Raw genomic sequence first — 27,231 nt, 5'->3', positions numbered from 1 at the left:
TCCCCATGATGATGTTTTTGAATCTACACCATAGGAGATTCAGACTTACTGGCATATCTGCACTATAACCCATGTATCTAACCCTAGCTTTTTGCTGGAAAAATTGAAATAAGCCTCACAATTCATCTGAAATCTGTGCCAGGGCTCCCAGTGCATAAGAATAGCCTGATGGAGCTGTATGTGAAGGAGGAGAAGCTTCTGAACTTTTCAGGAGGGGGTTGAATGTATATTACAGCAAATAGATCATTTTAAATTAGTGTTCAGTACGTTTAGGATAGAGTGTATTTTTCTCCTGTAGAAATTGCCTCTGAACACAATTCAGAAACCCAATCTTAGGCTTAGCAATGAACATTTCAAAAACGTAAATTAATATCTTCACGGGGAAGAAATATGGTTTATTATAGAATCACCTGCAATTGCCACTATAATTATGGCTTTGTCAGTATTTCTGTGAAAACTATTTATTAGGAGTTTTGGAAAAATACACTTTCAGAATGAGCTGTAATTGAGTGTGCAGCTTTGCAGGCAATGTCTGAGCCTGAGGTGTGTCCTGCACTTGGTGCTCAGAACAGACAAATTTGACTTTTCTCCTGCGAAAGGTCATACACAAGTTGTTGGGAGATTCCCAGAGATGCTGACTTTTCTCTCGAAGTAGCCTTTTTAATATCTTAAGCAGGGAATCATCCTGCTTAGGATGCCTCTGGCAGAGGTCTGTTCTTGCTGACAGCATCAGTCCCTGGAGTGTGGGTCATGCCCCTTCCTGCAGGGCTGGCAGTGCCAGAGCAGAGGAGGAGTTGGCCTCTCCTCATGGCCTTGGCATTCCCAGGTGAATATCTGGATTGGTGACCCTGGAGATCTTTCTCAGCCTAAGTGATTTGGTGATCCTGTAATTTCTTGGTTTTCCTTACAATAAAAGATGGCAAATTTGCAGTTAGAAAGCTGTTGTTGTATCCACTGGCACAGCAAAGACGTATATTCAGTATTCTCCTCAACACTGGTGCATATATGTCACCCTGAAAATTAAGCCTTCTGATAATGTTTTCATAGTTTTGGTTGCTTTCCCACGAGAGTCCGGTAAACACGAGTTGTTTGTCACATTCCTTGTGAGAAATATTTTTTGATGGACATTTTGCCTGGCCAGGGTGATTGGGAAAGTGGTAACTTAATTATCCAATCCCTGGTCATTGTCAAAAATCTATAAATACTGGAGTCAGAAAATAAAGTCACAGGTTTTTGTTCTAACACTGAAGGTAGTAGTGTGAATCATTTGGTGTCCTTTAGTGACACGTGCTTGATGCTTTAAATTACAAAAATTAATTTAATTCAGATTTCAAAGTTAGTTCTTATCCCAAGAGACCTATATAAGTTTGACAGGAAATTTTAATATATTAAGAGGATGCTATTTTACCACGTTGACTTTCTACCTCAAAATGGTGACTTTAATTTTTATCTCTTCTTTAGCTGGTAATCTTGACTCTGTTTTGTGAAACAGTCTTGTGGTTCTGGAGAAGTTCCTCTGAAACTAATAGAATGAGAATTAGAGTAAAAATGAGATTAAATAAATGAGATGGAAAGCCAGACCTACTCAAAGAAAGATACTGGAAATGTTGACCAACCCATAGTTAATGTGAGAACATTGATGTCTCACAATAGTCTTGTAATGTGAACTATAATAAAAGCAGGGAAAAAATAATTAGAAATTTAGGGAAAAAAAATGATCCTCACTTGTTTAATCTGAAATCAAGCAAACAAATTTTAGTGAGCCGAGAGTGTTTTTCAGGGTAAACGTAGGTACAGATCCTGGTGTCAGGGATTTAGGGCAGGGAGCAAGTGCCTTTTATCCCACTTTTGTGGGCTTTGTTTTAGGGAGAGAAGAAAAAAGAATTCTTGCACCCCTCCAACAGAGATCATTATGTGTCAGCCCAGTGAAGCACTTCTTTCATTACAGAAATGTAAAGTTATAAAGACATTCACAAGTACAGTTTTCCTCCTCAGCTGGTAATATAATTTGAGTGTTACAAAAAAGGGTGTTAATGAGTGATTAAAAATGGGCATAATTTAGTTTTTAAATGTCCTGCTCGCTCTCTCACAATTAGCAGCATGTGTTTATATATTAGTAGAGCTTAATCAGATCAGGAGGGAAGAATTTTAACTCAGAGGAAAGGAAATCCCAGGGATGATTTTTCAAAGCAGATGTGAACATGTATTTTCATTTTAGGGATTGCCTAAACAAGACAGGATTCATTGGTGCTCTAAGTCTGGCTATGGAATGAAGATGGGCAGGTTCTAGATTCTGACTGTGACTTGATGGTTTTCTTAACAGGCTGTTCAAAATCATAATTTTGGCATATTTTTTTAATTAGGGGCATGATGTGTCAGTCATGGGATAATATCTGTCATTAGCATGAGGTTTCCAAGAGCTCAAAATAGATGATTAAAATGGTCACTTTTGGCCTTCAAAATAGAAAAATGTAATACTGTTCTTTTTATTCAGAACTGGTACAGAAACTCTGAATTCAAAGCTCTATTTAATCTTCAAAAATACCAGAAACTGGATATTTTTTTTTTTCAGTTCTGTCCACTGTCTGTGAAGAGCTGTGTTTTCTATCTCCTCTGTAGTATGTCTTGAGATCACAAATAATCAGTTTGTGCAGCTTATCATTACCTCTAATCCTTAAATTACACTCACACTCTAACTGAAATCATTGCAAGTGGCTTTCAGGAATTCAGCAGGGCACAGCTCTATTAAAAAAAAATAGCATTGCAACTCATGAAGGAAGCACTTGAGAGAAAATGTGTCCTGGAAGTGGCCAGGACTACTTCCCCATTCTGTTTATCTTGAGGAGTGAGTTTATTCTGTGGTAATACCAGCTAAATAAGCAGCATTAGTAGTTAATTAAGAGACTATTAAATATAAACAAGGCTGCCATGAACTTGGAACAGGATAAACAGAATAGAGAAAATGTTGGTTGAAAACATAACATGAAAATTTCTAAGGCTAATCCATCAGAGTTTAATAACTTGCATTGTCTTTTGTCATAGATTAAATAAAGATTGATAGCACATCTGAATAGTAGCATTTTCTACTCAGTTTTTAGGAGGGACTGGTTTTAGTAACCCAGCCCTTACTTACAATGGGATGAGAATGTGTTATGAATATAGTTTAATTTAACATGCTTCAGTCATCTTCAAATTTATTTAAAATAGTGAATCTGTGTGTGTCACAGTAGCCACAAACCAGTGCAAGAGATATATCAAACAAGCATTTGAAAAGTGGAGGACAGAGTTACAAAAACAGCAATGCTTTTTAAAAACATTTTAAATACAGGCAAATAATTTTTTGATACAAAATTAGTGATTTTAAAATTTTTGGGTTTTTTACCCATTCTGGGAAATTTTAGGAGTAAAAGTGAATCATCTCATGCATGAAAACACAATCATTTGGTAGTAGTAGTAAAAAGAGAAAAAAATAAAGTATTTTAATTTAACATATGCTTCTGCTTTCCCCTATTCCTGCTTCAGGAAGAGTCAGGCCATGCCTGACAATAGATTTGCAGTAGAAGTGTATAATTCCCTTCTTACAGGCATTCATTATTACATTAGAGATATTTCATTTCATAACAAAGGCAAAGAATCATCTTAGGCATGGTATCATGGTAATGCTTCAAAACATAGAATGACATTTGTGGTTTTTGCATATTCCTTTCATCTTCTGCAGAATGGGGTATATCCTGTATGACTGTGAGTACCTACAGCAATTCCACATCTTCCTCTTTGATTTCCTAGCATGGTAGGAATTTGCAGAGAATGTTTTATACAATGGTTGGTTTAGTGAGTGTGGTGTCATCAGAGATGAAGCTTCAATTCCAATTTCTCTGCCTTTGCCAATCACTTTTAGGAGATGGAACATTAAATAGGCGTGTTCAGTTTTCCTACTTCTTTTTTCTCTTTCATAACTTTTTATACCATTATTGTCAGATGTGCCCAAAATACAAAGAAAGCTATTAAAAAGAAATTAAATCCCTGCAGTGAATTTTGAATTGATGGAAAATGAATCTCAGTGGTTTGTAGCAGATTGTCCCTGCAGAACACGTGGTGAGTGTGTGCACACACGTGTGCAGGGAGCTCTCCTCTCTCCACATTATCCTTGCCTTGAGAAGAGACTGATAAACACATTTCCTTTTTTCCTCCTTGGGAAAAGAATGGATGAGTTTCTCACCCCAGCCCAGGCACATTTGGAATCTCATTTTGTGAAGCTCAGAGCCACAGGCTCACAGACGTGCACAGGCTTTTAGCAGGGACTGAGGTAAGCCAAGGAGCCAGAACTGCTGCTGCTGCTTTGAGAAGTCTCTTGCTGCTGTGCCACAGGCTGTTCTCCTCCTCTTCTGCAGCAAAGTTTCCTAAGTTTGTTCTCAGAACTGGCAGAACTGCTTTTCTTCATCAGGGAAAGCAAATTCCATGCGTTTTTGCTGGAAGGCCCCTTTACTGAATAAAAGGTCAATGAAAATACCAACGGTTCAAGGTCTGCCAGTCCTAAGCATGTAAAGTACTGTTTCAAATGTTACCAGCAAACTGTAGCTGCAGGCAAATACTCTATAAAGCGACTTCTACACCTCTGTAAAATATTTACATGTGTTTGAAATGAGATTATCCCTCATAATGAAGAATAAGTAGCCAACATACTTGCTTGGCTCTACTCGCATTTTAAGTTTGAAGGCTTTTAAAATTTGAAATCAGATGCAGGGTTTTTTTCTTGTCTCAGTGTAAATTTAAAAATGAAAAAAGAAATATGGGCGAATCCATACACTTTATTCTGCTATTAGATTATTTTCTCAACTTTCCTTTCAGCTCTTTCTACCGAATTCACACTTCGAGTGGATTTAATTCTGGAAAGTTATCAGCTTTATTACACAACTGTGGGATATGCTTCTCTAAATGTCAGGTATTATCAGAGCACAGCACATTTAGAAGAACTCAGACTGTATAACCCCAAGGTTATATGTATTTAAATCTGACTTCATTACATTTTATACAAGACAGAATATCTCTATCCAAAAAGGTCTGCGAGGTTTTTTTTCTCCCATTACTTGCCACACTTCAAAATCAGCTGGAAAAAACCCTTCAAAAGCAGAGCTGTGAGGGTCAGTGCTGCACAAAGCATTGACATATTAATGTTGCATGTGTTTGATTAACAGTGAGATACAACACTGTGTTATTTATCATGCCAAAAAATACCTCTTCAAGAACCAACTAATTTCTTCTCTGGGAAGGACTGGCAAAGGATGTAGTCGCTGTCAGTGGGCAGGGAGAGAGTGTTTGCTGCAGGAGGGGAGAAAACCCCTCTTGGTCCCAGGGCTGTGACTTCTGGGGCAGCATTTGGCAGGGCAGCAGCGGCTGCTGGGGTGTGGCACAGGTAGGTGCAGCAAGTGCTGCTCTGAGGATGCTCGGCAGGGCCAAGGGTTCAGCTGCTGGGGATATCAGATCTATTTTATGTGTGACAGCAGAACAATTTAGCACCTGTTTCAAAACGGATTTTTTTTTTCTCTTCGATGTGTGAGGAATTTTAATGCTAAAAGGACATCTCGAGGAGGATTCAATAATGGAGTTTCTACCAGTGATTCTTCTTCCCTCAAGGCTGCACTATTGGGTTGCAGTGGCTATGATCCACTTTACAATCCCATGTTCTGTTTACATCTTCCTGTTAAAAATGATTCTGAGAAAGGCATCCTGCATTCACATAGGATTACAGCTGAAATTAATAAAACAACCGACCTCATGGTGCAGTTAACTTCAGTAATGTCCATGTAAATCTTGATGCACAGATGCTTAGCTGGGCCACAGAACATGCAGCACAGTTGTTTTAAGCTGTGTGAGGCATTGGTAGTTGCAGAGCAATAGCTGATTCTTATTCCTACTTGTTCTTTTTTTCTGTGTATAACTTTTTTTTTTTCTTATGCAGTAGCTAGAAATCAGACTGTTGCCTGTTTTCATTCATCATCTCCTTTGTTTGTTCTTGCCTGGGCCTGCCTGAAAGTCTGGATAAAATGTGTGAATCAAAAAAAAAGAAACAGATGCCTTATGCTGAACTTTGTGCAGGAAGAGAATAATGAGAGCAAGTAGAGAAAATGAGTCAAACACCACAGGCAGGGGTGTGAAAGCTGAGCAGGGATTGCACTGCAGATGGGCTGGGTGATCAGGAGAGCACCTCGCTTCCCCTGCCAGCACTGTGGCCATGAAAGGAGAAACAACAACAACAACAACAGGGGAGTTGCTGCTGATTTGTGTTTTCTGTCAGTGTGTACTTATGGCATGGCCATGTGTGATGCAGCACCAGACACTTGGGATGTCTTCCCAGGCTGAGTGAGTGAAGGTAAAGAGCCCTTAGAAAGTGAATCAACAAAAATGAAAGGAAAAATGAGGGAAAAGTCAACCTGTCTGTTGGAGAGGAGAGGAGCTGCTTATAGGAGTGAAGGTTAAAGTGCTGTCTCTTCTGCCCCAGCGGTCCAAAGCAAGGTTAGCTGTGACCTGGTTAACCTAACAAATGCTTTGTTTAAGAGAGTGAAATAAAAGATTAGAATTGCCTTCCTCGTTCTGATAAAAATTGCTGCAGGGAAGTACCTGAGGTAAAGTAATTGTGATGATTTTTAATCTCTGAAGACATATGGAAGATAGACAAGATCCATAAAACTGGAAAGGACAGAGTGGCTATCCCCCAAAGGAGAGAAAATAGGAGTTTCTTAGGAATTTTGGTGGAGAAATGGAGTGAGGTTGATTTTTTTAAGAGAGGAGTTAAACTGCTTGAAAATACCTAGAATTTAACAAAGAGTAGGTAACTGCCAAGATTATTCTGTAAAGTTCAAATCATAACAAATCAGTTAATTTCTTTGCAAATGTACAGAAAGCCTGGTGATAAGGAGTGAGTGGCCACGGTAATGTCAGCAGGGGGAGATGAGGAAATGTGGTCTAAATGGGACCACCATAATTAAAAGCAGATTGCAGTTCTGTGCTTGGAGTGAATGCTGGCAAATAAATGGGTCACTGTGAAAAAAGATGGATTTATATCTCACAGGGCTCTGGCCAGAGACCAATAATATTCAGCATTTTGATAATTCTGATAACAGAAAAGAGAATACATCTATTTCAATTACCAGATAATATCAGAGTGGGTTACCTCACTTTGATATTATCTGGTAAGCCCCAAGAACAAAATTAGAATAGAAAGCTATATGAAAGAATTGGGAGAAGTGATTTGTGTATGCAGGTTTCAATTCAATGGATACAACTGCAAGATCATACACTTCCTAGAGAACAAACCTAGTAAACAATTACCTAATAGCAGTGTATTATAGTCAGTAGTATTATGTACAAATATATGGGGATATGGGTCAGGGAACAAACTGAACACAAAAGTAATGTCTTATGCTTTAGGGAAAAAAAAATGAATTCTCACACTTCAGTGTTTAAACTCGTGTTTTCTGTAGGACATAGTGAAGTCTTGAAAAGAATATTCAGGTCAAGAAAGAACTGAGTTTCCTTAGCCTCAGCAGGTGGAGGCTGGGGATACAAGTCTTCAAATATGTAGCAGATTCCTTTGTACAGTGAGATGTTTTTCTTTTGTATGATTTTATGGTAGGAGATTAGGATTAGATAGATTAATTTGTAGCCAAAGATATTTTGGTTGGAATGAGGAGAAACATTTCTAAATCATAAAATAGTTAAAAGCCGAAGTAATTTTTTTTTTTAGAAAGTGTGTAATTTCCACATTTGGACGTTTTTGTAACCTGATTAAACCTGTTTCTTCTCTATGCTTTAGTGGCAGCTCATTTTGTCTTGAGGTGAGGCTCAGTCAGATTTTTCTTCCATTTTCCCACCAGGCATTGATATTTTGGACACTAAATCCCACACTGCTTAGTATTGCAGTCCCCTTCTCAGTCTGTTTCAGTGCAGGGGATAATCCAATAACAGAGGAAGTCTATTTACGTACATCTTTGAGACTTAAGAAATTCCCTTTTCCTATTGAATGCAAAACCTGTTTAGGTTGCATTAAGTATGACCAGAATGTTGATCAGCTCTTCTGCATTACCAGGCAGGGTGGAAAAAATCCTGTTTCTTATTACACTGAGCTCTCTTGCATTTGCATGTTAAGAATTACAAATTATGCCAAATCTGATACTGTGGAAGAAAACCACATGATTGGTAAAATCAGGTAAGGAGAGGAGTAAAAAAATTGCCCCAAGAAGTAATTTAGATGATCATTAAGTACATACTGTTTCCCTTCAGATCTAAGTGGAAAATTTAATTTAAAGCTAATATTCTGTACTGAAAGTTATTAATGTTTTTAGTGTCTTTTCTACTGAAAAATAACATATGTAATTTGCTGTATTGATAGAATATAGAATTATATCTTGGTTTTAGAATTATAACTTGGTTTTAGCTGGCTCTAATTTTTTATTACTTGAAAATTTTTAAAGCGAAGTTGCACATGAGAAGTCCACTCAAGAATGTCAAGATTCAGGTTTTGGGTGTTGCTTTTTTTTTTTCCCAAAAAAGGGTGTTTTGACACTTTACGCACAGCAACTTAATACTCAGAATTAATTGTATGCTCATTTAATTAGAAATGGAATAATTTGTCAGTGTTAGAAAGTTAAAGTTAACTTGTAACTGTGCACAGGGCAGTCTATCACAAACCACTTTATTTCCTACAGTGTATTTATGGAATATAATGCACCTCTTTGATGTGTGATAAATACCCTCGAGAAGATTGTTCAGGAATTAAATGTGCTGTTATCAGCATGGAACAGAGCAGATAACCTTGCTGTACCAAGCATTGTGGTGTCTTTATCTCATCTTTGTGCTGCAGAGCTGCAGTCACCAGCGGGGTGATTGCTCCAGAGGTTCTGTGCTCAGATCAGCTGCCGTGGGAAGGCCAGGGAATTCCAGTGGAACAGCTAGTGATGGGCTAAGCAGAGATTCAGTCAGCCAGGAGCTATGCCAGAAATGCAAATGGAGCTTTACAAGGGCCTCCTTGGGAATAATGGAAAATGCAAGTTCTCCTGGATAGAAGCAGTGGTAGGATCCCAGGCTTGAGTCCAATAGATCAGCTCCAGCAGAGCAGTCTTCTGTGGGAAGCTCCATCACTTAATCATGGGAAGGGATGATGATAGAGTTAAAATTTATTTGACCAAAGCAGATCATTAGCTGCCTGATGAACTTTACTTCTGAAGTACTGATGGAGAAGTGTCTGCTAAGAGAAAGAGCTCAGTAGCATTTAGCTATGTGTGCCTTAGCTCTCGGGTACCACTGACCTAATTGGAATAAAAAAAAAAGGAAAAAATGGATGAGAAAAAAGAAGTGATATCTAATAAGTTCTTAATAGACCCTTATAAATTCCTAACCCACTAAATAAATATGCAGTTAATCATATAACTTGCACCAACCTATAAGTCAGTTGCAGGCTACAGAGGTCTGGATGTGTGCTGTATTACTTTGGTAGTGCTGTGCTTGTGGGGTGTGTTGCTCGTACTGATGATCATTCTTAATACTGAAAAAGAGAAAAGAATGATCAGCTTTTTAACAAGTATGGACTGTTAGGGTCACATTTAATGTCATTTCCAAAGCCTTTAACTGTAATCCATATATATCTGTGTTCATTTAATATTAGCTGGAATGGGAATGGTGCATAGTTAAGGTCACAGACCATTATAAAACATTTGTTTGATGGAAACCTGCAGTCTATATGTGTGAAATAGATGCCTAAAATGTCTCTTTGTGAGGATATCCGCTCTGTACCACTGAGCACCACAAAATTTTTTGTTACTGAATTGAATCAAGGAAGATTCAGATCTTGAGGAAGTGTTGAACCAGTTACACCACTCGGTCTTGGGCACATAACCAAATGTGGACTACACTTGCACCCTCTGAGAGGGTGGATTTATTGTGAATCCTGTCCCACCTCAACATCTACAAAAAAGCTTTTCCACTTGCATAATCTAACACAGGGTTCTTATCCTTGAAAGAATCCAGGATCAACATACATGATTCTCTGTATTTTTTTTTTTAATCATAGCTTCCTTATTGAATTTGTATTTTGTACAAGTAAAATTTAATTAAAGGGTGTTGAGTAAGAGTCATTTGAACTACAGCACCATTATTAGTAACAGAAATTCTGTAATGATTTTGCTAAATTAGTGATAAATTTCTGTAAGGGATGAGGAGTTTTCAGGGTCATTCTCCCTCTTGAAAATGTGACCTGTTGTGCATCTCTTATGACAAATAAACCACATTAAAAAAAAACCAAAAAAAACCCCAAAAGACAAGAATATTTTAAAAGGGGATTTAGATCTAAAAACAGACATAGTGTAATTGTGAACAGAGGTTAGAAATCATTACAGCAATTGAGAATTTGGCCAGTGGATTTTAGTCAAATAGCCACTGCTTAGTTAAAAATCTAAGCAGCTCAATTTGATTCAAGTCAATATTATTTTTAAAAGAACACAAATGTGAATTTGACTAGGTAATTCCTCATATTAAAGGTGCTTAAATAATTTTATAACTCTCACTTACTTAAAAAAAAAATTGATCTGTTTTTTCTCATTATGTACATCCTCATTTTAGGTTTAATCATTTAATTCTGCACACTGAATTACAAAGAAGATGAATTAAATATCAAATAAGTGTTATATCATGGAATTTGCTCCACTTGAGTATGTGAGAGGAATATAAGCACTTTATATCAGGTATTTGATGTAAAATCTCTTGAATTTCATTATTTTGATTAGAATGGCTTTAGTGCACATGGAAAGGGTAATGATAGCAATTTCTGTGGTTTTATGTGTCACATTTATGGAGGTATTTGAATGCCTAAAGATGCAGCACCAGAGATGGTCTGTAAGAATCCTGCTGGAGCTGTGTATCTCATTCTCTTACTGGTATTGCATTGGCTGCATCTGACACCTAATGCATCCATCTTTAGAAAGCTTAGGATTCTATTCCCCACATATCTTTTCACAGAGCAAATACTAAAATTATGTCAAATGTGGCCCCAGTACAACCTTGGTGTTATTGTTGTCCCTGCAAAAGAACTACAGCCTAGACTAATCTGTCAAATTTATAACTCACACTCATGGGCTGTTGGCTGCTTAGTTCATCTCCATGAACAAAGAACTCTGTAGGGTTTCATAGTGCAAATAACTGAAAATCTGCAGTTTGATCTTTGCTTAAAAAATATATGTGTGTGTGTGTGTATGTATATATATATATATATCTCTGACATACTGTGAGTATATATGTCAAATTAATATCAGTGTGTATCTAAATTAACAAATCACACATTGATGAACTAAACAAAGTTTAAAGAGATAAATAAAAAGGTTTTCATCATGGATGTATTTTCCTAGCCATCTCTTTTCAGATTTGTCCACATCAAAGGTGGGAGTGGTCAACAGGTTTAGGCAGTAATCTATTTTTATCAATACTTAGATTTTCCTAATAGATGTTTCCTTCTGTCAAGATTATTTTCCTTTCACAAAGTTCATAGACAGAGCTCTTTTTATAAAAATAGTTCTATTCACTGGTGCAGATTTTCTCAAAAGAAAGCCATCCTTCTGAAGATGACATTCATAATCATATTCTCAGTAGGTACAATTATAAATATATTGGAAATTAAGCCTGCTGACCAGAAAAAACATTGCAAAATGAATGTTCTGTGTAATGAATCATAGAAAGATCTGGTTTGGTTGTCTAAGATTTATTTTTTTTTTAATTTCTCTTAAATCACTAGCTTTCTGACAAGTTTTTTTTTTTTTTGGATCACAATAGGAGCTGAGAAAATGTGCAAGTGCTCTGTCAGGAGGTTTTGAAAGTTGACTTGTAGCCAGTGGTGTTAAAAGAACAAATCCAGATGAGTCCTCAACTTGGTATAGTGAAGCTGGAACTGTTTTGCCATTCTTCAGTAAGAACTAATAGCTGATACAATTCAACAAGCAGTTGATACATTCTATGACAATTTATTATGTAAAATCAGAGCACAAAGTAGTTCTCTGGGAAATATTCAACATTGAGAAAAAAAAAAGTAGTTAATTATTTTTAAAATAGAACAAATGTTTTGTAAGAACATTCTACAAATTAGAAGGATGAACATAGATTTTAAAAAGTATTAAATGGAAAGAACCCCCCGAACCACCTCCACTCTATGAGTCACTTCCCATACAAAACAGAAATAAGGCAGTGAGGTATCAAGCTAGTTCCTTCATCACTGCAATCTGGAATTGCTCATTAAACAAATACTTTAATGGGAAGCCTGTGCCTTTCTATTTATAAGAAATAACTTAGCATGAAGGGAAAGGGTCAGCCTGACCCAGGTCATTGCTTCAAAAGTGCTAAGGCAGAGTTTTCATTCTCTTAAAACACCACTGTACAGCTTAATTGAATCCACCATGCAAGTGGATATCAATGGGGATGGTTGACACTGTTTGACTCTTAAGAAGTAATACATTAATCCAGTGGCTGAAAACTTTATCCCAGGGCAGATGTCCAAAGATAAAAACAGGCTGTGTGTTTTTCAAATATTTTAACTTAAAAAATGTTTAAAGACTGTCTCACAGTCCTCTTCTTTTAGCCTGCATGGCAGGGGTATCTCCCATCTGCATTATGCATGAGGAAACCATCCCATCTTTGTCACAGAAGAGGAATTGGCCCCATTCCTGGCTCCTTGATCACGAAAAAAGTTGTCTGACCACCTCTGACAGGACAGTTGGGAAAGCAGATAAATCTGCTGGTGTTGGCATTTCTCAACAGTACTGAGTGTTGGATAAGTGAATTTCCATAAATGAGAGTTAGCAGTTACTTTGGTACAGATAGAATGAAAGAAAGATCTTTTAAAATACAGACATAGAGTTGAAATACCTTGAAGTAGGTGGCAAAGACTAGACCTTTATGTAACTGTCCCAGAGAAATGTTTTAAGCTGTCTTTGTTGCACATCACTCTTTAAACCAAGCTTCCATCTCGGGCTATGAGTAACACTGATAGTGTGACAGACCTAACAGATCAAATGGTTGAGTCCACTTTTTAGAGAAATATTAAGATGTGCCCTTTATTATCCAATTTTTGTGTTCTTTTTAAGTAAGGACAAGTCCTTTTGGGTATTTGAGCATGAAAGGTTTAGCCTGGGGTCTTAGGCAATAAATTAATGTTCCAGCGAAGGCAGTCAACCACCTGCACAAATTTAGCTTTTATAATTCTATTTATTGTCTGCAAATATAGCACCAGATTAGATGTTTCCTGGAGAGACGAGTTTGGTGTGAGGTATTCATCACTTTGTTACAGCTTCTTTGAGATCACCATGAAGCACTCCCTTGTATTAAATGAATAGCTCTCTTATCGTGACCTTTTAATCACTTCATCATGAAGAGGTCTTTTACTTGCTACAGGAGTCTACTTCATGATATCACCATCAAAAGGACTGTAATATCATAAAACAGCCACAACAGAGACCAGTACAGAAATATGGCACAATACAAGAAAATTAGTGAAGGTAGACCTAGTTGGCTGCAAGCAGCATCATGGCTTGCTAATGGGAAGTGCTGGAGAGGAGAACTGGCTGTGAGCTCCATTGTTGGGAACGGCACCTGGAGGTGATATTTTGCTCAGTTTTGTAACCGGGTAGTGGAACAGAAGGGGAACAGTGTAAGCCTGTTAGCAGGGCCAGCAGCACCAAAGAAATCATGGAGATGTGGGAGATGAATAGGGCATGACCAAAAAGGAAGTTTAAAGACGGCATTTAGCAGTAGTGATACTTGCAGAACTTACTCCTATGGAAAAGATTTTCTTTTCATGCTGTATTTAAAACATGAAGATACTGGAGTTCACACTGCAGTGCAGAACTGATGTAAGGAGGGGAGAAGTCTAAATTGTGGTGTTCAAATGATTTGAAGAGTTTAAGAAAGTTTTCTAGAGAATGTCTTGGAGGGATGGAGTCCTGGCCACGTTGGTTGCCTGGAATCATAAAGGTTTGATTGCAATACAAGAGCATTTTAAACACATGGATTTCAAAAGTAGTTGTGAGAGCTGTTCATAGTTCAACCTACAGGCAGATAAATACTCAAAGAGAAACAAACAGTCATTTTATCATGAAAACTCTGTAAAATGCTAAAAAAGTTATTTATTGCTATTAAAAAGCTCTGCCAGTAGCATACAAAGATTCCCTGGACTCTCCAACACCCAGAGTTACCATTAAAGGTGTCTTGATGTCACAGTGGGAGACCAGGAGAGAGGATGACTTATCACGAGAAACACCCCCTGCCTTCCTGCTCTTCCGTGTGTCATATCCACAGTAAGCAATTAATGCTGATGGTAATCAAGACAGGTAGTTCATGTCCAGGTACTGAACTGCCAGATTGCTCAGAAAACAGTTTTTCATTCATGTCTTCGATCCTCCAGAAGAGAACGGCTCTAGGTGCCAGTCTGTTCTAGCTGAATTCATTCATTGAGCTGTGTGCTCCAGCACCACTCCCACACACTGCAGGTCTGCTTGCTGCTGTCCTTCCCTGCTGCCTGTTCTCCTTTGATCTCATCCTCTTCATTTCCAGCCCTTTAAGGGTCTCAGCTCTGTTTTGTTCTGGATTTTTTCTTTCTTTATGGCTCTTTTTTCCCATCCTGATATTTTTAGCCGTATCTTTTTGTCTTCCTTCTTTCATCTTGCATGCTTGCTGCTTTAGCCATCTGCTTCCCTCAGCCCAGTTTTCTTTTCCATTTCCCCTTTGCATTTCTTCAGACCCACAGGCCATTTATCTCATTGCTTCTCCTTTCTCCAGCTCCACAGGGTCTTTTCATCTCCTCATGCAATTTGTAAGCAAACAGCAGATGAGCATCCGGTATCTGCTTCCTAACTGCTGCCTGAGTGACTCAGATTGTCTGGAGAAGAAAAAGAGTTATTGAGACTATAGTCTTTACTTCAAAATTGACTCATCACATGCTTTGATTTCCTTTTGTATCCTCATCATTTCAGGACACCTTCAGTTTTGTTTAGTTTTGTGCTCAGAACCTGGACGTTTCATTTATATGGAATGTTAATTTAGAAAATATTTTCTCAGTAGTTTTTTAACCTTTTTTTTTTTTTCATGTCTCACATGAATCAGTTTATGCATATTTTTGTAAATATCACAACATGAAGAAGTGTGTCTCTTCAAAACAAGGAGGTGTTTTTTTCTGCATTTGGCAATTTTCTCTTTAGCAATCTGTTTGAATAAATACAATATGTGACTCACTGTGGAAAAGCTGAAAATAAAACCAAGTCTTGACTTGATTCTTTCTTCCACAGTATCTCAAGGAGCAATTAAAGCATTGCAGAACACTCTGAGAAGACTTGATGAAGCTTTGCCTTTAAGAATCAGTGTTTTAAAACATATTTTGTTTTTAGTTAACAATTTTAAGTACTTGTGGAGACACTTAATCCAAATTCCCTGTAGATGATACCTTTTGTGTGGGATATGAGTAATCCATAGGACCCTGTAAAGAGATTGGATGGTGTAAAGTGTCAGGCATATTAAAGTACTTAAATGTGTATTTTTCTAAGACAGATTTGGATTCTAAGCTGCATTGACCAGGGGCAAACACCCTTGCCCATCTCATATTTCCATGGAGATAAAGTTCTAGTTGTGCTATCAGAATTTATATCTTTTGTTTTCCCGTATGCTTGTCCACATCAAAATATACAGGCACCCTCTGAAGCTGCCTGCAAATCAGTTCAGGAAAGGAGAAGTTTCTATAAATCCCTAAATACTCATAATGTCCACATTTTGATCACACTGAATATGAGTGGGAGCATATGCTTGAAAAGGAAGTGCACATACCTATGTATCAATACAAAAAAAACACCAAAATGCACCTATTATGCTTTGAGGCTTGAGATTTACCAGTTTGACTGTCATGTAACAATGATTTCAGTGCAGTCATTCCTGGGTTTTAATGCTGCAGGTGAATAAGCCAGAAAAAAAAAAAACATACAAATTTTTGTCATAAGTCATCTCATACAAGACTCAAGAAACATATTTTACGTGATAGTGTAACTAATAGAATTTCAAATGACAGTGATATGTGAGGCTTTCAGAAGTGGCAATGCAGAACATTCTTTCTTGAATAATTCACTCATCTGAGGTTATTATATATTCAAAACTGATTGAGTTGCATATCCAAATGATGGTCTATCAGCTGTTGATGCAGGAGAAGAAAAAGAAGTTTCTGCATTTGTTCTGAACTGTGGTTTGTATCACGTTACTCTTGGTTATATGAACTGAGTTTAATTGATTGTGATTTAATTTACATTCTGCAGTGGGATGTCTTTTTCTTGAGATAATTAATCTTACTGAAAAAATTCTGTGTGAACAGTTCAGGCTCTAACAGATTTTCTAGAGGTGCTTTTTTGTTTAGGCTTCCTTGACAGCCTTTTTTCTTACAGATAAATTACGTGTCTCAGAATGTCTCGCCTTTATATTTATTTTGATTTGGCAGCATATAGTTATGGCTGACAATATTTCATACCCCAAAGTATTAATGTTAACCATAAATTACTACCAATGATATGCAGTAGTTCTTACCAATCATGAGAAATAATCAATGCTGATTGAAACAAATAAATATGATGCTTTTCAAAGTTATAACCTTGTCATATAACTTCAGTGCTCAAATACATCAAACTCTACCTTAAATTAACTCTGCAATTATATACAGAGTTTTCATAAACCAGATATTTCACCAAAAGGGCCAAAATTGTGCAAGACTATATAAAGATTTAGACATCAATAGTGGCAAAATTTACCCCTATTTTTTTTTTTTTTTTGGCTTTCATAATTAGGTAGAAATAATAGGATTTACAGATGGGTGGAAATTCATCATCTCAGTGTTACAAACTCTTCAGTTGATTGTTTCTAAGAGTTTGCTCTGAAACCTGTTGAAGAACATATTGTGTCACTGAAATGAGAAGTCCCCATTGCTCTCTCTATCCCAGATATAATCAGTCATTAACTGATGTGGTTTAACTTACTGAATCTAACACCAGGAAAATTCCAGTTGAACACTAAAGCTCCAGGAGCCAAAGGTACCACTTCACTGCTGCATGGTGTGAAGCATTTCTGGGGTGTATCCCAAAGTGAGCTGAGCTTTGGTATCAATGCATAGTCTGAGGTCTCTCTGTATTGCCGTGGCATGAAATCAGCAGAATTCCAGACTTTAATCAGTATAATCTTCATGGATATGCAGAGGCCATCACTTATTGGTATAGAGTGTGATTTTTCAAACTCTTCACTAATAGCATAGGTGTTTATCCCGTGGTTCCACATCCCTCTGTGGCTCAGAATCCAGAGCTGCAGAGCTCTCTCTTCACTTCTTACACACCCAAGGAACCAATTACATGAAACCCAACCATGGCTGTGCCATGTTTAGCTGTTCAATTCCATTTAGCAGCAGTTCCTATGATGGAGAACACATGGAGTCAGACTGGAAAGAGAAAAAGGGGGAGCATTTGAGGTGAATGATAACAGAATTTTAGAGAAATTTGGATCTCACCATAATGTTATTGATACTATTAACATTATTAATTTATTTAGCACATAAATTGCAAAATGGATGGAAGTTTCATCCAGCAGCTGTGCTTTGCCTTTGGCTGTAGTCATGCTGCTCCTAATTTAATCTCATTAACTCCCTCACAGGTTTTACTAACGGGGTGCTGAACATCTTGCAACACAAAGATAAGAAAGGAATATATCTTTTTTTATTGTTTTGTGATCAGCACATTAGATACTGATTCCATTCTCTTTGCACTGCAGTCCCAGCAAGGTCACGTGTCTTAAAGCTCATAAAAAGGAAATGAGGAATAGGAGCTGGTTGTGTGAATGTTAATCTGGATTTTTGGACAGCAAGAAGTTGCTGTTTGGAATCCTGATGGCATAAAGCAGAGGCTGCCCCTCCTACTGTAACTCATTTGCTTTCAGCAGACTTTCCACAATGGAGGAAGTTGGGCCACAAATAATCTGGTGTTCTCCAAACGTGTACCAGAATAAGGAGTTTGTACACGACATTAAAGACCTGCTGAAAGCATTTTCTTATTTTCATTGCTGGAAATCTGAATTCCACCAGTGTTCTCTAAGCAAAATTGATAGTAAAATATCACTAACTACTGGAAAAATAATTTCAATAATTATTTGCATAATTTATATAAATAATACACATAGATTTTGTATAATTTAGTATAATTTCTATCGGCTGTGGTTTTTGTATGGGGAATGAACCTGAATATGTGTTAACTTACTGAAAATACATAATGCAGTTATTTTTTCTGGCCACAAGCACACTGTATTTATATCAGTAATCACTTCAAAAGATCTCCATAACCATCCTGTGCCTCATTATGTCCCCTCATATTCTCTCTACTCTGCATCTGGTCCTTGCTCATTATTTGTAGCTCATGACATGTTCTGGATATTGCATTTTTCTTCCAAGGTACTTTTATCCTAAAGGCAAAATAGGAAGCAATATATGTTTGCATTTATTTTTCTAATTTGTATTTTTGAGCCTTTAGTGGAGGCTTTTTTAAAGACTTGGATTTCTGAATGGGATTGTTTGTCATTGTGTGTGAGTACTTGATTGCATGAATGGCAGATGAATGATGGGGTACTTTTTGCTTGGCCTTCTAATCACTTTACCACAGCAAAGGCTTTTTGGTTTTCAGCATAAGTAGATTTTTCAGTAATTCTCCAAATGCTTAATTCACCTGTAGAAAAGAGAATAAAAGCAGAATCCCACTCGTGCTGGTGTTTTTTACACTGCAAGACAGACAGTAGTTCTGTGGCTGGCACCCACCAAGGCAGTTTGGAAACATGCCAGAACATTTTACTAATGTATCATGAAAGATCTTCAAAAGTGAGAAGGGCCACGGATGAATGGAGAAGTGAGTGTCCTTGGCAAGATGTATTCCTGTTTACTTCCCTGCTTCACTGTGTCCTGTCCCCTGGTTTCTGGGTTCACATACATTTTATGATATGCACTGTAATGCAGGGTATTCATTAGGAAGGATCACTTAGAGTTGTAGGGGTTTTTTTTCAGCTGGGCTTAAGAATATTTGTTTCTCCCTAATGTTGTTATAGATGTGGTGGCCTGAAGAGATAAACGAGACAAGATTTGTGGGAAGAGGTAGTATCTTTTATTAGGCCAACTGATGTAGCTGGAAAAAACAGAAAAGCTTTCAGGCACAGAAAATCTTTTCCAGATTGGGTTCTCTCATAGCTTTGAACTGCCTAATAATTGACTTGTGCCTGTGAAGCAATAAAAGCACTTTTTTGATCTTTCTCTTTTTATGAGTAATACTGTTTGGGAGGCATCCATATATTGCAGGAGTTACAACTTTACTCAGCTAAGGTTGATTATCCTGTGTCCAAATCTGATTAAATTCTTTAATACAAGAATATAACCATTTTTCATTCAGACTAGTAGTCTCTTAAAATACTAGATTTTGTTTTTTGTGGGATCAGAAGTGTAAATTAACCCATGAAAGATCTGATACCTCACTGGTGAATCAGAGGGATCTGCATGGCTTTGAACCTTATCTGAAGAAGTGCCTCTCTTTCCAAATCAGGTTATGTGTTTGGAGATAAGTGGGATGGGGATGATGGCAAACACTGTAATTTCAGTTATTTAATGAGTGTCTGCTGCTTTTTGTTTTTTATTAACTAATGGGAAGGGCATGGCTTTTAAATAGTATGTTGTGTTTGCTATGTACAATACAAATAGATGGATATCTCTGTTGTGTGCAAGACACAGACACCATTTGGCTCTTAAGCTTTGGAATAACTGAAACTATTACTGCAGGTGCTGAAATTTTCAATATATTTTGTATACTCTCACCTTTTATAGTTCTTGCTCAGACTGAGTGCCTCTATGCCCTGTGAGATGTCTTGTTGGAACCTGAAAGGGGAATTTACAGAGTGTAGCAGCACTGAGAAATGCAGGCGTGTGTTCAGATTGTAGGCGTGTGTTTGGGTGAAAACAAAAATACAGGACAGACACTCCACTACCTTGCAAAAAGCCATGCCAAGAAGGAATCATTATTGCTCTGAATAAATAACAGATGAAAGCATGTAATTGGTTTATAATACAGGAAATGGATGAAGGATGCATCAAGGTGTCTGGCATGCCCAAACATTTTGGGATTATAGCGCTGCGAGGTTCTAATGTCATCAGCTCTCTTCCATTTCCCTGGAGCTAAGAGCTGTCATCCCACTGTAAAAATACTTCTACTGAGGTTTTCTTGGCAGCTTTTTAGCAAAAACACTATTCTGCTGAGAAATGTTTTCCAAATTACCCAGGGACAGTGAACTGGATATTTTCTGGAATGTATTGCAGAATAAGTGGAGCGTGTTTGGCTGAGTGTATAAGGCACTGTTTTCTTCCATCTTGTTGGGCTATGCACTGAGTTCCATGGAATTATTTCATTTTTAGAAACCAAAGAAAGAAAAAATAATTTCTTGAAATGTAGGGAATAAAGGACACATGAAACCCCAGAACTCAGTTGTTGAAAGAATCACACCTTCTTCTAAATGTGTCATCTAAAAGTTCAGATCATGATTGATAAGTATGTTTTTTATTGTTGGCTGTTAGCTGAGTAATAGATTGTTATTTCAATACATTTTGACTGGAGCAATTTGTCTTGAAATACTTTTGTCACCTTTTCCTTTTAGGTCCTTTGTAATGGAGTTCTGTAATTTCATTTTTTTCATACACAAATGCAGCTAACTTTTTCAGTGTTGAGCGGCACCAGATGAAAGCTTGTCATCACTTTATAAACTGATAAAAGAATGAATTCAGAAGAAATATTTAATATGCAGTGGTTGTTACCAGCTGCATTCTGTGGCAAAAGAAAAATTAAATAAATTGTGCTGAGGAGGAGGTGTACTGTCTGTCTGATCTAAAAAGCCATTTTCACTGTTCTTAACATTGCGGGGAGCATTTTCCAGCTTATCATAATAGAAGCAGCCAAGTTATTTACTTGCCAGAAAGGCCTGAACCCTAGCAATCATACATGCCACTTCTGAAGGCTCCTCACAGTGCCCAACCTTAACATGTATAATTATTTTAATAAATTAGACCAGGCCATTTTCCTCTTTTTGTTTCCCTCAGTTGATATGACACTGCAGAAGTTGTTGTAATGCATTTAATATTTTAAAAGGCTTTTCTCTCCTACATTGCTTTTCTTCTTTGAGATGTTTTGTGTGTCCATAACCTTTAAGTGATTCTCTCTGTATGTAGAAATGAGTATTTTTCATACAACCAAACCCTTTTCCTCAGTTTCACATCTCTTATTTTGATCAATTGTTGCAATTCAATGATTGTGTTTAAATATTTGTCTTCTTTCAATCTTTTGACAGCACCTCCATTAGAAGGCATGGGGTACAAGAAATGTCTGAAAGCTTTATGGAAAAGGAATGGTTGCACTTTGGGTTTGACTTGCACACAGTAGCCAGTGTTTGCTGTAAATACACTGTGAGAGGTGGCAATGCTGCAGAAATTACCAGGTTTTTTCTGCTTTGTTGCTGGGGCATAATTCCCCAAGCCTCCTCCTCAGAGGACACAGCTAGTGGCCATGTGGGAGGCTCAATCCAGATGTTCTGAGGGTTGCTGGTACTCCTCCCTGTGGAGCCAGATGTTGTGTGACAATGTCAGGGAAGAGCTGTGTCCCAGCCACTGACACAGCCCTGTGCAAGAGGAAGCCAAAGAGCTTCAGCCTTTGTACAAAACCACAAGAGCTCCCTAAGCACCTTCTATGAGAGCCAGGCTAGAAAAAGATTTTCTACATCCTTTTTTTGTTGATTTTGTTTCGATAGTGATTGTGTTTCAATGCGTGGCTCTTGCAAGCAAGATGAATTAGGAAACTTCATACTTGTAATTTATACATGGTGTTCCTGTTAAGAATTAAAAGTAATATAAGTAAATCAAGAAAAATGTCAGCATTCTGTCTGAAAGTGACTTCACTGTAGTGTTGGTCTCCACTGGAAGTGGAGCTCTTTCACCTTTTTTCAACAGATATTAATGTTTCTGCATAAATGTTTAGACAGAAATGTTACACAAGGCAGGAGCAGAGTTTTCACATGATATATGAAGTGTTGTTCTTGTTGTTACAGTATATTTTCTGTTTAAGCTGTCAGAATGACTTATTAGTTTAGCATTTCTTGTTGAAATATATTCTGTCAAATAATTTACTCTAAAAATATTTCTATTCAAAATATTTATCAACCCTCCCCACATTATCTTTGATACAATTTTCCCTTTTCCCACGAGGCTAAGAGACCCATTTCTCTTCTTTGTAACTGGCCTTTAAAAGCTGCTGGCAAGTGCCTCTCTGGGTAACCTCTGGCAGTGCACACCCTGTGCAGAAACCACCATGATTTAACCATTTGTCTCTGGTTCATTCACAATTCTCAAAAGAGGCTGGTACCTGGTATGAAAAAACAGTTTACCTTTAGCTGTAATATAAAATATTAAAAGAGTTTGGGACATACTTATTGATATATGTGTGATTCTTACTGAAGCAACAGTTCTGACATTAAGCATGTTAGACTTGGAAAATGAAAATTATTTTTGTCTCAAAGGGAAATTTTACAGAAGGGATGTTCAGCTGTTGCACAAAGTAGAGTTACTAATCTTAGAGACCTTTGTGGGATTCTTGCTGCATCAGCCAGCAAAGATTTAGGACAGGCTAAATTCTTGCCATGTGTTGGCAGAGAACTAATAATGAAAAGGGAATCAGTGGGAGGATGTTTTGGATGGCTCTGTTATTGAATGGCCTCCAGACAAAATAACAACCCCTGAAACCTTTTTGTGTGCCATAGTGACAAATTCCAGTGGCTCTGTCCATGTAGGATCCCCCTTTGTCTGTTCTCTTTGAAGGAGACACTGAAAGGTTCCCAGAGCAGAAAATATAACCTGAGGAGTTCCCAATACATGTATCCATGTCAAGGTTTTTACAGTCCCCAACTAACTGGGATTAGCCTGTCCAGAAATAAATCCTCCATTTGCCCAGCAGAGATGCTGTTACTGTAAACATGAAGCTGCAGGAAGTCTAGTGGGTGTCATCTAATGTTTTTTCTGACAGAAGTTTACATTAAAAAGATTTTTGTTTAGTACAGTAATAACTAGTGACAAATATATTTCATATTCCAAGACCATGAAGTAATTTCAAATCATATTAAAACTAATACTATGGAATTATGATGCTTTCATGATACAAGATGTAGAAGCAAAAAATGAGCTAGGTAAAAAACAATCACTCAAGCCTGGAAGAGAGCAAAATGTCTGTTACTCACTATCTGTGTATAGACTAATGTTTGACTAGACAGAATGTGCAATGGTTTGCTTTGATTTGAGCCCTTTGGTGTGGTGGTCCATCATATTACACACTGTAAATGCTCTTCTGTTCTCTTCAGAGAATCCTACAGGTTTGGAATCCAGAAGTCACTGGTAACTTGCTGTTGAATGAGAAAGATTTACTGAAAAATAGTTCTTTGTTTTACCCAGACAAAAAGTACCTTCCACAGACTTTTCCTGAAAAACAAAAGAAGTCAGCCAAAATCAGACCAAAACTTATTTAATGAAAGTCACAGCAAACAGAGCTCTGCTAAGTACACAGCCATACCTGAGAGGTCCTTCAGGCTGCTCGTAGCAGGTGGTCAGAAAAATACCATCTGACCCTCTATTGGTCTGCATTTCAAGTAGAATAACTGTGATGCCTGTGCAATCATTTTGACACACCTTGATGAAGAAAAAAAAAAAGTGGTTTTGTTTCTTAATGTATATTCTCAGTGTGTTTGTTGGTTTGTGGGGTTTTTTTTGGGGGGTGGGGTTTCTATTGTTTTGGTTTTTTTTAAACAGGAATGCTGATTTTTCTAATTGGGACATTTTCTGTCCAGTTGTTGTACTGTTACAGTGTCTGGTTAAATTAACAGGTGAATATGTGTGTCCTTCCTACAGCTTTCAAAACCTTGTTCAGGTCTGTTGGTTATAATTAATTCAGTAAAACATTCTTTCAGTAATAAAGGTATTGGTGTTTACAGGGATTAAAAGACTGTGACTGCCCTCATGGCAGTCTGTATTGAATCCTGTATTTTGTCTTGTAATTCTTTACTTTTTCTTTTTTTAACAGGTTTTTCATTACTCTTACACAGCTTCATATGTGATTTATAACATACACACGAGGTAGGTCACACTGTTTGTTCCATACCGTGTCGTTGTCAGTGGCTCTGTACATGAGGTGATGCCAGTGTGTTCAAGTAAAAATGTTTCCCTTTTTTCAAGGGAAGTTTGGGAGTTAAACCCTCCAGAAGTAGAGGATTCAGTTTTACAGTACGCAGCCTGGGGTGTTCACGGACAGCAACTGGTAAGCACAGTCATTAAAAATGTATGGACTCCAGACAGACTGAGGTAAAAACAAAACTGAAAACCTTAAAATGTGTTATGTATTTCTGCACTATGCTAGCATGCTCCTATTACAGCTTTTAGGAGAGCCCTATTTATTTATTTTTTATTAAAAATATGTTTTTCCAGGCTGACCCCCAGTAAGCACATGGTACAGTTCTTGAAATAATCACACCTTCATCTAAGTATGCACCCAAGTGATTTTCAGGGTTACCATCTTTATGGCTACTGCTATGTGGGAAGGAAAGTTAAAGGTGAAAAGCAGTTTTCTTTTAAGTGCAATATCAATGAAAACTGTGGGCAAAAACTTAGCGCCCAAATGTGATGTGATGGACTCGTGGAAAGTGATGTTTTCATTTCAGTATGAAAATTACTGCCAAGGTCAGCTGTGCTGTATTGAGTTCATAATAAAAAAAACAAGATGCCATGTTTCATGTATAACTTTTTCCCAGAAGTTTTACCATTTTTAATGAACATTAATCATCCATGGTCTTCATAACCAATGAATATGAGAAGAAAAAATTGTGGTTTTAGAACAGCAATGGTTTTGAGCCGACTTGTGTTGGTAGTTGAAGGCAAGAGACTGATTAAATCTTCAGTTCTGCATAAGAAATTCAGATAATCCTTGTTACAGTGTTCTAATAAGCTCATTAATGCCCCCAGGCATGATCCCAGGGCCTCCTTGCACATCCAGCTTGTTCATGCAGAGAGGCTGTAAGCTGAATGCCTAGAGAATATACCCTGTTGCTTTATATATCATCAAGATGATTGGAAAGTAAAAAATGTTTCTGGTTGGAATATTTTGCATTAAGGAAGTGGAGGCAGGTGAGAAAAGTAATTGAAACATGCTTGGTACATTTTAATAATTAACCACATTAATTTATTAATAATGAGAGCATGGCACCAGGAGTAGTGGTAACAAATACATAGGTTATTTACCAGGAAGCATTATGGAATGTGGCAAACCACGTAGGTTGTAGTGGAAAGGAGAGGCATTTGCAAAATTGGACAGTTTTAAGAAATATTTTAAATAAATTTCATTTTTTTAAGATTTGTCTGTGCTAGACAGAGTATCTGAACATATGTGTGCACTGATCAGAGAATCAGTAATCTGAAGTAGAACTAAAATTAAGTGCAGTGATTACTGAGAAAATAACTTTTCCTGAGATGTGTCATAAGAACAGGGTCAGATTTACCAATCATAAGCCTCAGAAAAATAAATCAGAATAATGCTGGCCTTAAGTGCTTTGCTTAAAATGTCATTGTGAAAATATGTATGGATACTTTCAGATATAGGCACAGGTGGACTCCTATTACATCTCAGAACTGGGAAAAAATAGGTGATCATTTTAGGTACAACCTTAATCATCCAAATTTGAAAACATTGGCATAATTCATACTCGAGTGAGGATAACATTACTCATCTTTGTTAATGTCCCTAGTAAAGTTAATGTCATGCTTAAAAAATATCTGCTCTACTGTGGGTTTTATGATGCCATATGGTCTGCAGAATTAGGAAATAATAACTTAGAGCACAAAATCTTGTATGTACTCTGAATGGCACCGAGTGTTGCCATAGTGATGTTCACCTGCAGGAGCAGTCCACTGAAGGTGACTTTAGGAGTTGCCAATTCAAAGGATGTCCTCTTGAAGCTGTTCATGTGGCAAAAGGAGGTTTCCAAAGTGACAGAAGCACCTTGCTGCATTACCCTCCCACTTCAGCAGCAAGCCAGAAATGTAGAAGGAGCATGAATGAATAAAGAGTGTTGTGAATAATGGTTGTTGCTGCTGTCCAAAGGAACATCTGCCTCGAGCAGAAACAGGACAGAGTTCATCCCAGCAGAACAGGTTAGGCAGAGGAAAGATGTGTGCCTGAGGACACATTGCCACTTCTGTTATAAAATTTCTCATTGGAACAAACACTGGATTAGTGGGTTTTGAGTAAAATAGTACAGGAAGCAACCAGCAGTGAAACAGGGCACAGAGGATGGTGTAAAGGGAGAGATCTGAGGATGAAAACCCATCAGTAGCTACCAATGGAATGTACATGGGGGCAGAGCTGCACTCACAGACCCATGCTGCCAAACACACTATGAGTGGTTTACCTTCCTGAACAAAACTTACATGTCTTTTCATGGAATCAGGAAACAGGGATAATTCATTAGTAAAACAAGCAATGAAATATTTCCTCTAAATAAATTAATCATAGTGTATTAACCTGGGTAATCTCCAAGAGCCATTCTTTACAACTGAAGAACAATTGGAGAACAATTGGAGAAGAAATTAATTTTATATACAAAAATTTGATGTAGAAGGACCCATGACATGTGCTGTGTGCCATCACAGAGACAGAGTGTATGTAAAAACAAAGTGAGGGGGAATATTCCCCTGCATCTGTGGTGAAGAAATGCAAAGCAATCCTACAGCCAGGACTGGTCAGGAAAACTAGCAGAAAATGTGAAACACAAGGCACAGGTATGTCTGACTGAGCCAAAGATCCCAGCTTTCCACTACAACTATTTAAAAATTCCTGGATTAAATCCAAATTATAGGGGGATAACACATGGGTTTAGATCAAGTATTTTCGATAGTTAGGCTGTAGTATAAAATAAAATATTTCCAGTCCACAGTTCTGCAGATCTCAGTAACAGTTACATAGTTATCTTAAGGTCTTCCAATGAGGAGGAACTGGCAAGATGTTCGAACAGATGATATAAGAATATGAAGGAAAAAAAAAAAAACAGGAAGGAAAATATGTATGAAGCCACAAACTG

At 37.4% G+C, this 27,231-nt stretch overlaps 1 protein-coding gene across 3 annotated transcripts in view; it reads left to right on the top strand.

Moving 5' to 3' along the window:
- DPP10 (dipeptidyl peptidase like 10) overlaps positions 1-27,231 on the top strand; it is a 433,150-nt gene that overhangs the window by 348,008 nt on the left and 57,911 nt on the right. For all 3 annotated transcript variants that reach the window (XM_015635406.3, XM_015635407.3, XM_015635405.3), the window contains exons 6-7: positions 24,186-24,238; positions 24,338-24,419. In XM_015635406.3, coding sequence (XP_015490892.1) covers positions 24,186-24,238; positions 24,338-24,419 — 135 coding nt within the window. The remainder of the gene's footprint in view (positions 1-24,185; positions 24,239-24,337; positions 24,420-27,231) is intronic.

This window comes from Parus major, chromosome 7 (genome assembly GCF_001522545.3).
Source record: "Parus major isolate Abel chromosome 7, Parus_major1.1, whole genome shotgun sequence".
Lineage (NCBI taxonomy): Eukaryota > Metazoa > Chordata > Aves > Passeriformes > Paridae > Parus > Parus major.
Note: the sequence above shows the minus strand (reverse complement) of the source record. Positions and strands in the feature narration are given on the sequence as shown.